This window comes from Mercenaria mercenaria, chromosome 6, assembly GCF_021730395.1.
Source record: "Mercenaria mercenaria strain notata chromosome 6, MADL_Memer_1, whole genome shotgun sequence".
NCBI classification, from domain to species: domain Eukaryota; kingdom Metazoa; phylum Mollusca; class Bivalvia; order Venerida; family Veneridae; genus Mercenaria; species Mercenaria mercenaria.
The window spans coordinates 71,495,393-71,507,564 of NC_069366.1; the positions used below are offsets into that span (position 1 = coordinate 71,495,393).

Here is a 12,172-nt window from a genome sequence, read left to right on the forward strand (position 1 = left end):
AAAAGATACTGATATTATTTTCATATCTTCTGTACGATGCCGAATGGGAAACAAGCACATAACCTCTCACTCAAGGGTGTTCTACCACTAGTTTCTCGAGGTGTCATACAAAAGCAAAACAAGAGGATCATTATGGTCCTGAATCGCTCACCTGTCACCTTATGACCCAGTTTTGAGTACGACGTTGTTTTTACTATTTTTAGCTCACCTGTCACATAGTGACAAGGTGAGCTTTTGTGATCACCCTTCGTCCGTCGTGCGTCCGTCAACAATTTCTTGTCTGCACGATAGTGGTTTCATTTATGATTTTATTTTAACCAAACTTGCACACAACTTGTATCACCATAAGATCTCAGTTCCTTTCTTGAACTGGCCAGATCCCATTATGGGTTCCAGAGTTATGGCCCCTGAAAGGGCCAAAATCAGCTATTTTGACCTTGTCTACATAATAGCAGCTTTATTTATGATTTGATTTTTACCAAACTGGCACACAACTTGTATCACCATAAGATCTTGGTTCCCTTCTTGAACTGGCCAGATTCCGTTATGCGTTCCAGAGTTATGGCTTCTGAAAGGACCAGAATTAACTATTTTGCCCTTGTCTGCACAATAGCAGCTTCATTTATGATTTGAATTTAATCAAACTTGCACAAAACTTGTGTTGCCATAAGATCTCAGTTCCTTTGTTGAACCGGTCAGATCCCCTATTGGGTTCCAGAATTATGGCCCCTGAAAGGGCCAAAATTAGCTATTTTGACCTTGTCTGCACAATAGCAACTTCATTTATGATTTGATTTTAACCAAACTTGCACACAACTTGTATCACCACAAGATCTTGGTTCCTTTCTTAAACTGGCAAGATTTCATCATGGGTTCCAGAGTTATGGCCCCTTAAATGTCCAAAATTGGCTATTTTGGCTTTTGCAGCCATATAGAGACTTCATTTATGGTTTTATTTGATACAAACTTACAAAATATCTTCAACAACAATAAATCTTGGATTCAATGACAAATCAGATCCAATCGTAGTTTCCAGAGTTACCGTATTTTCCCGTATTAACGCCCCCGGGGCGTTACATTTTCGAAAGAGGGGGCGTTTATTTGAGGTGAAAAAAATAAAAGAAATTTTTTACAAAACTTAAAAACACCGTTCAAACTAGCTGTAAAGTGTTTCTGTGTTGTTTAATCCCCCCAAAACGTAATTATTTGGCGTCCAATTTAATGCAGTGTGCCTTTATGCATTTAAATACGGTACCTCGTGTATTCCATGTCTGGCTTTTTGACACGCTCGCGACACTACACATTACGTCATGACCCAAACAGCTGTGTACTCCGATAACATTTTCCTTAGTACATGCGGGTAGCTAATAGCGCAATACACAATGTCAATGGTTTGACATGCTGCTGTGCCTGCTTTTGAATTAAAAGTTCTTAAAACTGCCGAAGAAAAGGGTATATCGTGAACACATTGCTGCAAGTTTGTTTAAGTCGGCAGGGAGCGTGTGCGCGAGTGGTGTAAAAACAAATCAAAAATGTATTTACCGTTTAATTTTCTGTTTGATGATTGGATACGTACAGTACTTAGTACAAATGTTTTGGACTTACGGTACATGGACTGTTTAAAAGTGTGTTTAATTTTTAATACATTGGACTTTAGTACTGTAAATTACTTATTATATAGACTTATAAAAATGAGGTAGGTGATTTTTTTCCCGTTCTTGTTGACTTTTTTCCCCTCCAAAATGGGTGGGGGGCGTTAATTAGAGGGGGGGGCCTTAATTCGGGAAAATACGGTATTTTATATCTGATTACCTCCCCTGATTGTAGTCAAAATGGATTTATATCAGTAAGTACTTACAGGACTTATTTGAAATTTCATTATTGTCATTAGCTGGACCGAGCCAATCAGGGTAGATAACTATGGACTGATTTTATGTCAAATTACCTCCCTTTATTTCAAATTAAAATGGGTATATCTCCATAACTAATGAAGATACTGATCTGAAATTTTATTTATGTCAACAGATTTATTTGGTAGATCCTTCTTTTGTTAACTTAAAATAATTTTCTTTTGAATTACTTCCCTTTTACGTTACTATAAATAGCCTATTTTTAGTAACTTTTTTATTATTGGCTGTAGGGAAAAACTGAGACCACTTTTCTGTGGTACAACATGGATGGTACCTCCAATTTTTAGGTGTATTTTGACATATCTGTACCTTGTAAGAATTTTGTTTTTCTTTTTGGTTAAATTTCTTTCCTTTGTTGTACCTGTCCTTTGGACTTAGATATTTTTTCTGAGGACCTTCTTGTCCTCATGTGCAATGATAACAGGTGAGCGGTATAGGGCCATCATGGCCCTCTTGTCTGACATAGTGACCTAGTTTTTGAGCTCATGTGACCCAGTTTTGAACTTGACCTAAATATCATCATGGTGAACATTCTGACCAATTTTCATGAAGACCTATTGAAAAATATGGCCTCTAAGAGAGATCACAAGGTTTTTCTATTATCTGACCTAATGACCTAGTTTTTGAAGGCACGTGACCCAGTTTTGAACTTGACCTAGATATCATCAAAGTGAACGTTCTCACCAATTTTCATGAAGATCTCATGAAAAATATGGCCTCTGGAGAGGTCACAAGGTTTTCCTTTTTCAGACCTACTGACCTAGTTTTTGAAGGCATGTGACCCAGTTTTGAATTTGACCTAGATATCATCAAGGTGAACATTCTCACCAATTTTCATGAAGGTCTCATGAAAAATATGACCTCTAGAGAGGTCAGAAGGTTTTTCTATTTTTAGACCTACTGATCTAGTTTTTGACCGCATGTGACCCAGTTTCAAACTTGACCTAGATATCATCAAGATGAATATTCAGACCAACTTTCAGACAGAACCCATGAAAAATATGGCCTCTAGAGAGGTCACAACGTTTTCCTATTATTTGACCTACTGACCTAGTTTTTGTCCGCACGTGACCCAGTTTCAAACTTGACCTAGATATCATCAAGATAAACATTCTGACCAACTTTCATAAAGATCCCATGAAAACTGTGATCTCTAGAGTGGTCACAAGCAAAAGTTTACGCACACACAGACGACGGACGCCGCGTGATCACAAAAACTCACCTTGTCACTTTGTGACTGGTGAACTAACAATACAATGACAGACTACAAAACTGGAAACCTTACATTTTACCATCAGTAAACTGGACACATATTAGAAACAACATACCTAGGTGAAGTTGGATTATACAGAGGTGGTTGTAAGATTCCAGCAGGGAACACTATATGGTTGAAATCGGCGCTGTAGTATCCGTTCACCTCCGAAGGAACCATGTTCCATCTATAAATACATCAAGCCAGAAACTTGAAGTTTATTACTTGAAACTAAGTTAACCCTTACCCTGAAAGATTTCTATAATGAGTCTGTCTATCTTTCAATTGGACAGTACATTTTGTACCATTAAGTGTTAAAAGGGGTGCTATCCAAAAAGATACTGACTGAATGGCGAACAGTGCAGATCATGATCAGACTGCATGGATGTGCAGGCTGATCATGATCTAAACTGGTCGCAAAGGCAGAAACACTTGCGTCCAGCATGACAAGAGTAAATACTCATTTGTGACACATCAAATTGAAAAGGAAAAGTTTTGTGCATTTTTTCAAACTTTCAGTTTTTATAGATCAATAAACAAGAGGACCATGATGGTCCTGAATCGCTCACCTATCCCCACATGACCCAGTGTTGAACTGAGTATGACGTCGTTATTTCTATTATTTGACATAGTGACCTAGTTTTTGAGCATATGTGACCTAGATATCATCAAGATAAAAAATTCTGACCAATTTTTATGAAGATCCATTGAAAAATATGACCTCTAGAGAGGTCACAAGGTTTTTCTATTATTTGACCTAATGACCTAGTTTTTGAAGGCACGTGAACAACTTTTAAACTTGACCTAGATATCATCAAGGTGAACATTCTCACCAATTTTCATGAAGATCTCGTGAAAAATATGGCCTCTAGAGACGTCACCAGGTTTTTCTATTTTTCGACCTACTGACCTAGTTTTTGACCGCACATGACCCAGTTATGAACTTGACCTAGATATCATCAAGCTGATCATTCTCATTAATTTTCATGAAGATCCATTGAGAAATATGGCCTCTAGAGACATCAAAAGGTTTTTCTATTTTTAGACCTACTGACCGTGTTTTTGACCGCACGTGAATTGGTTTCAAACTTGACCTAGATATCATCAAGGTGAACATTCTGACCAATTTTCATGAAGATCTCTTGAAAAATATGGCCTCTAAAGAGGTCACAAGGTTTTTCAATTTTTAGATCTACTGACCTAGTTTTTGACCGCACGTGACCCAGTTTCAAATTTGATCTAGATATCATAAAGGTGAACATTCTGACCAATTTTTATGAAGATCCATTAAGAAATATGGCCTCTAGAGAGGTCACAAGGTTTTTCTATTTTTTGACCTACTGACCTAGTTTTTGACCCCACGTGACCCAGTTTCGAACTTGACCTAGATATCATCAAGATGAACATTCTCACTAACACTCATGAAGATATCTTGAAAAATATGGCCTCTAGAGAGGTCACAAGGTTTTTCTATTTTTAGACCTACTGACCTAGTTTTTGACCCCACGTGACCCAGTTTCGAACTTGACCTAGATATCATCAAGATAAACACTCTGACCAATTTTCATGAAGATCCATTGAGAAATATGGCCTCTAGAGAGGTCACAAGGTTTTTCTATTTTTAGATCTACTGACCTAGTTTTTGACCCCACGTGACCTAGTTTTGAACTTGACCTAGATATCATCAAGATGAACATTCTGACCAATATTCATGAAGATCTCTTGAAAAATATGGCCTCTAGAGAGGTCACAAGGTTTTTCTACTTTTAGATCTACTGACCTAGTTTTTGACCCCACGTGACCCAGTTTCAAACCTGACCTAGATATCATCAAGATGAACATTCTGACCAATTTTCATGAAGATCCATTGAAAAATATGGCCTCTAGAGAGGTCACAAGGTTTTTCTATTTTTAGACCTACTGACCTAGTTTTTGACCCCATGTGACCCAGTTTCGAACTTGACCTAGATATCATCAAGATGAACAATCTGACCAATTTTCATGAAGATCTCATGAAAAATATGGCCTCTAGAGAGGTCACAAGATTTTTCTATTTTTAGATCTACTGACCTAGTTTTTGACCGCACGTGACCCAGTTTCGAACCTGACCTAGATATCATCAAGATGAACATTCTGACCAATTTTCATGAAGATCCATTGAGAAATATGGCCTCTAGAGAGGTCACAAGGTTTTTCTATTTTTAGACCTACTGACCTAGTTTTTGACCCGACGTGACCCAGTTTCGAACTTGACCTAGATATCATCAAGATGAACATTCTGACCAATTTTCATGAAGATCTCATGAAAAATATGGCCTCTGGAGAGGTCACAAGGTTTTTCTATTTTTAGATCTACTGACCTAGTTTTTGACCGCACGTGACCCAGTTTCGAACCTGACCTAGATACCATCAAGATGAACATTCTGACCAATTTTCATGAAGATCCATTGAGAAATATGGCCTCTAGAGAGGTCACAAGGTTTTTCTAGTTTTAGACCTACTGACCTAGTTTTTGACCCGACGTGACCCAGTTTCGAACTTGACCTAGATATCATCAAGATGAACATTCTGACCAATTTTCATGAAGATCTCATGAAAAATATGGCCTCTAGAGAGGTCACAAGGTTTTTCTATTTTTAGATCTACTGACCTAGTTTTTGACCGCACGTGACCCAGTTTCGAACTTGACCTAGATATCATCAAGATGAACCCATGAAAATGTGACCTCTAGAGTGGCCACAAGCAAAAAGTTTACGCACGGACGGATGCACGGACGCAGGACGACGGACGCCACGCGATCACAAAAGCTCACCTTGTCACTTTGTGACCGGTGAGCTAAAAACACTACACTCCTAGAAAATTCCTGAAATTATTTGTGTAGAATTATACAAATATTTTATGTTTATCTTCAGTATATGTTTAAGACAAATATAGAAGTACCTCCCAAACACCAAAGACCTGAGCAGAATCTTAACAAATGTGTACAGTTAACAATAAACACCAAAGCGCAGAACCGTGTTAAACATTTGTTGTTTCTATATGACCCAGTATCAAGTACCAAATCCAACAGCTCTAGAAAATTAACATATAATAATGTAATATCACTGGAAAACTGTGATATAATACATCAAAATGTAATATCTCTAAACAATTGTAATACAAGAAACGCGGCAATGCCACGAAACCAGGTTTTCAACACTTTTCATAAGAATAAACAAGAGTACCAGAATGTCACAATATACGCCCGTCACAGCAAATTTCTTTACTCTAGCACCTGTATTTGCAGATGTAATTTTAATTTTGTGGTTGTTTAGTAATCATTGTAATTCTTTTGTTTTTCTAAGTCCACAAAAAAACTCCTTACCAGGTAGAGATACCTTAAAATACACCTAAAATTAGAAAGTAACAACTATGTTGTACCACAGAAAAGTGGTCTTGGTTTTTCCCTACGGTCAATTATAAAAAAGTTACAATATAAGTTATTTATAGTAACAACTAAGGGAAGTTAATCTTAAAAAAAAAAAAAAAAAAAAAAAAAAATACAAAAAAAAAAAATTGTAAGTCCACACAGAAAACCTTACCAGGTAGAGATTGGTCAAAATACACCTCAAAATTGGATGTAACATGCATGTTGTACTACAGAAAAGTGGTCTCGATTTTTCCCTACGTCTAGTAATGAAAAAGTTACAATATAAGCTATTTATAGTAACAACAAAGGGAAGTAATTCTAAAGAAGGGAACTGCGCAAGACACTTCGTCTCATAATGGTGTATAATTGTGCCAAGTTACATCAAAATCCCTCTATGCATGAAGAAGATATGCTCCGGACAAAGTTTTCATTCTTGTATCCTTTGACCTCTAAGTGTGACCTTGACCTTAGACCTAGGGACCTGGTTCTTGCGCATGACACTCCGTCTCATGATGGTGAACAATTGTGCCAACTTTCATCAAAATCCCTCCATGCATGTAGAAGATATGCTAACCCTAACCCTAACCTAACCCTAACCCTATTTTTAGTAACAATGACCTTGACCTTGATCCCAGAAACCCCAAAATCAATCCCAAGCTACAACTTTATATAAGTTTTCTATACACCAAGTTTCATCATGATAGCTCATTCCTAAGTTAAGTTATTGACCGGAAACCCTTTTTCTATTTTAAGTAACAGTGACCTTGACCTTGACCCCAGAATCCCCAAAATCAATCCCAGCCTTTGTCTTGATATAAGCTACATACATACCAAGTTTTATTCAAATATCTTTACCGAAACAAAAATTATTGACCGGAAACACCAGTTTGACGCCGCCGCCACCGCCGCCGCCGCCCGCCCGCCCGACCGACATCTACCCCAATCTAATAACTCAGGTTTTCGTTGAAAACCTGGTTAATAAAGCTATCAAAATGCAATATCTATACAAATTTATGGTATAAATATAAATTAGTTATGATACAAATTATCACATACTCATTTCTATCTGGTACTGTTCCAAGTCGTCTTAAATTCTTCTGTCTATAATATATCAGTTCCGATAGTTTACTTTCAAAGAATTTTCCATCGACAAGTGTCACCTGAAAAATAAATAAAACTTTCCTTAACTTACAATAGAAATTGGATGAAAACTGTTTGACTTAATGCTAAATTTGCAGTGTTTCAAGTAATTCAAGGACCATAATCCAAGAGTGCCTGAGACGGTTTGGGTGGTTATCTAACTTGGATGAGATATTATGCCCATAAACATTCTCACCAAGTTTGGTGAAGATCTGAGGAAAACAATTTGACTTAGAGAATGGACAAGGCTAAATTTACAGTTTTTCGAGTAATTCAAGGGCCATCATCCAAGAGTGCCTGAGGCGATTTGGGTGGTTATCGAACTTGGGTGAGATTTTATGCCTACAAACATTGTCACCAAGTTTGGTGGAGATCAGATGAAAACTGACTAAATGAGCGGGCATGATCGGACGCCGACTGCCTGACCGCCCACCCACCATGGGAGTTCACATAATAAGCCCTGCTCTTTCAGAGATGGGCGTATAAAAATAGCTGTTTGTCTAGTCACAGGTGTATTCCTTTAACTGACATGATGCTGTTCGACTGAGATAGCAGAATTCAGAGTTCTATGTAGAGATTCTATTGTTTGTCTTAGCCATACATGATGTCGTCTCTTTTATTCATCCAAGCATGATTGTAATTTTTTCACAACCGTGCGCTTCTCACACAGTTCACATGTTTATTTCCAGGATTCAGAATTTCAACTTTCTTTTAGAATCACAACGAAATGGGAAGCTGACACAGAATCATAATCTTTTTTTCATATTCTCCAGTAGCATATATGGTAAACAAATGTCCCGTTTATACACATAGAATTTCTCATAAGACATGGAGCAGCCTTCAAAATATGTCTAATGCATTATGGGTGGGACGGCCAACCCAGGTATAAATTTAACCCCACTAGATCAGTGGGTCTTGAACCTTGGACCCCAACAACAGCGTTATAAAGGTCCCAGTGTACCAACTTACATTTTCATAATGTTTGTCCAGTTTGGCAGGATCGAGGACGTAATCTGGGTAGCCTAACATCTTACTGACACCATTAGCTTTCTCTATTGCATAGGCTCTCGTTTTGTCATCCATCCATTCCAAATCATCAAGATTGGCAATAAATGCTGCACGGATTTCTTCAAAAAGTGACTCAACCTGTATCAGACAAATTGATTTCTTTGAATTTATATGTGCTGTCTTACACTATAAAGACACATTTGATGAAACAAATGAAACAGAACAAGTGAAGGGAAGTGTGGGGAAGAATGGGTGCAGTATGTTTCCAGTGTCTTTCTTGCTTTTCCTTACCCTGTTTAATTTCTAAAATGAACTTGTCCTTCTTTCCATCTGGACAGTAACCATTAACTGTTAAAAGGGAGACTTATCAAAAAGATACTGACTGAATGGCAAACAGTGCAGATCTTGATCAGACAGCATGGATGTGCAGGCTGATCATGATCTACACTGGTCGCAAAGGTGGAATCAATCGTGTCCAGCATGATAAAGGTTACAGTGTTGAGGAAGACCCAAATTATTCCTCCAAGAATCAACTGAGGAAAGGTTGGGCATGTTGGTTCTATCATCTAGTAAAGTTTCTAAAAGGCTCTCACATACTGCAGTAGTTGGTGACCTACATGTAAATGGAACAATCAAGGTCCATTACAAGGCAAGGCAGAGACAGTGTGTAATAGTTAGGTCTGTAACTTCTATATTCAGCAAATTAAACATCAGCTTTACTTAGAAAATAAATCATCTATTTTACTGTGTCTGATTAAAATTGAGAGATTTTGCACTTACATCTTTCTTGCTTTCTTCAGCAAAGTTTTCCTGAACATACAAGGCTCCTACAGCAAAACCAAATGCTGAAGTGGTCTTAGAGAGACACCTTTTCCACCTGACCGGATATTCTGAAATAAAGAAAAGAAATCATTGCACAGAAATCGACTGATATTCTTATGGCAACACTACCTAAAACTAGATAAGTGCTTATTACTCACAACATGAAATAACTGTAAGTGTTCTGACAAAGTGATATCAAGAAATACTAAAAACAGAAAAAAACCTAAATATTTTGAAGTTTATTGGTCTCTCATCATATGTAAGAGGTTTTGTTTTTGGATATATGCAACTTCAGGAGTAATTTCTCTACACAGAAATTTTTCTGTACTAAAATGAGATGGAGGCTCTGCCATTTTTCAGTTTACATCTAGTTTTGCAGGAAGGAAAGACTAAAGATTTTTGAAAGGTTCCAATCCAGCATTTTTTCACTGTGTGAAGTTTCCAAGTAAAAGCAACTGAAATGCTTTCAGTTGGGATGGAGGTTATTGTACGTGTAAACAAACTAACATAGACAATAAGTTATCCCAGCAAACCTTTTATTCCCGATTCTGCCTTATCAAGTCCCAATGCCACTTCCAGGAAATCTTTGGTTAGATATCCTACCATATGGTCAACAGAATGCCATACAAAATAGTTAGCCAACAGCCTAAAAAATAATCATTACACATTTCTAATTTTTTTTCTCAACATTGATAAAATATTCAATTTGTAAGAAAAGGCAAATGATATTTACTAGAGAGCACAGCTTATATTCTATACCGCAAACTTACACTGATTAAACTTAGCTGGAAACCCAAAACATGTAAATAAAACTAACTTTCCCCTTTCACAACATCATTCTATGCCTCCCTTTAAATCCTATGTTTAAATAAAAATGTCTACATTGTTTATGATACGTTGTCCCCAAAATGTTTGATAGAATAATATATGGAAGTCCAAGTCCTCTGTTTTTCCTAAAAAGGGCTAGTAACAAACAAATCATTACAAAATGGAACTTACTCTTTGTCAGTCTGTTTTAATAAATCTTGAAGTTCTGTAAAATATTCTGGTGTGTAAACAAGAACCTCTGTGTCCATGGGTATTGTGTTTATATCTCCAAATATACCCTTCACATAGGCCTCCAGGTTTAACTGAAATGGAAAGACAGGAAATGTGGAAATCCCAGGTTTTTCAAACATTTTCTAATATTAGTAACAGTGACAATGACCTACCTGCAGTGACCACATAAACACTTCCCCAACATTTCTGTCCTATTTAGCTACCTGAATTAGAGCTATGAATCAGCAATCAGTTTTCTATTTATAGTAACAGTGACCAAAAATACAATCCAAAGCTAGTTCTTCATATAAACTTGTTGGTGTAATTTCAACCAGATTCAGAGATAAATATTGTATATATGACTTTCAAATTTTGCAAATAAATATTGTAGCGTGAGAAACTATTTTTGTTTCTGTTGGGTTTAAAGACACAACAACACAATTTAGACAACTTTTCCAGCTTTTGACGGTGGAGGAAGACCCCAGGTGCCCCTCCATGCAGCATTCAGTCATAGGCATGCACCTGGATAGATTCACTTAGAAACTTTAATAAAGCTGGATGACTTCCTCACATGAAATTTTCCACGTCCCAAGCGAAGTTTCAAACCCACATACATTGTATATGATGGCAAGTGATTCTATGTCAGCAACTAAACTGGTGGACTAACTTTCATATATTCCATGGTTGTGTCAATGCATAAATTCAACTCCAAACAAGAAATGTGCAAGGAACATACATGCCCCCTTTCGTGACCTATCAGAAATGGGGATGACAAATATCAGGTTATTAACAAGAAACCATTTCGATGCCCAAGGTGACCCTGACCTTGACATTTGATAATATACATGTATATGATATATACATAGATGGGCAGTTGGCAATTGCAGTAAAATCACAACACTGCCAGTCATTTGTATAACTCACTTAAAACTCACTTACACAAGTCTAATGTAAAAATATGAAATTACCAACTAATTAGAAAATGAAGTCTGAAAATGCTTTTTGTTGCTAGTTTGCTGCTTAGAATTTGAACAACGGTGCATGTTAATTAAATGCAATTCTGTTTGTATCTGTACTCACATTTATTGAAGACTCTAATCATATCTGAGACCAAAGTCATATGAAAAAGTATTCTCTTTACCTTTTGTCACAAGGCTGGAATTTGATCACAAAATGTATTTTAAAACAACCATTTAGTAAGAAAATCACAGTACAATGAAGATAATCTAAATGTAAGGTAATGTACAATAATGGTACAGAAAGAAATGCTTTTTAAAACTTTTTAATGTCATATCGAGTACAAAGTATGATCAACAATCAGTTGAAATACATATGTTTCCACCTGTCACCTGCTTTTTGCAATAAATACTCACTTTTGAAGGCACAATACTGATCAACATATGGCTGACCTTATAAAAATGTGCACCACATGGCATAGTTTTTTCAAGCAGTGCAAAATATAAGCAGACTTGACACTTTGACATATAGATGACTTATGACACTTTAAGCCATTTATAAATGACCTACAAATGGCCTGTAAATCAGTATGTCATTTTCATCACATAAATTAGAGAAATTGAACCTACCTAGACC

The 12,172-nt window shown here is 36.7% G+C and overlaps 1 protein-coding gene across 8 annotated transcripts in view; it reads right to left on the minus strand.

The window, feature by feature from the left end:
* LOC123548643 (endothelin-converting enzyme 1-like) overlaps nt 1-12,172 on the minus strand; it is a 73,215-nt gene that overhangs the window by 16,127 nt on the left and 44,916 nt on the right. For all 8 annotated transcript variants that reach the window (XM_053546282.1, XM_053546285.1, XM_053546287.1 and 5 more), the window contains exons 9-14: nt 10,541-10,671; nt 10,075-10,187; nt 9,500-9,609; nt 8,681-8,857; nt 7,628-7,731; nt 3,239-3,349 (exon numbers count right to left, since the gene is read on the minus strand). In XM_053546282.1, the coding sequence (XP_053402257.1) occupies nt 3,239-3,349; nt 7,628-7,731; nt 8,681-8,857; nt 9,500-9,609; nt 10,075-10,187; nt 10,541-10,671 (746 nt within the window). The remainder of the gene's footprint in view (nt 1-3,238; nt 3,350-7,627; nt 7,732-8,680; nt 8,858-9,499; nt 9,610-10,074; nt 10,188-10,540; nt 10,672-12,172) is intronic.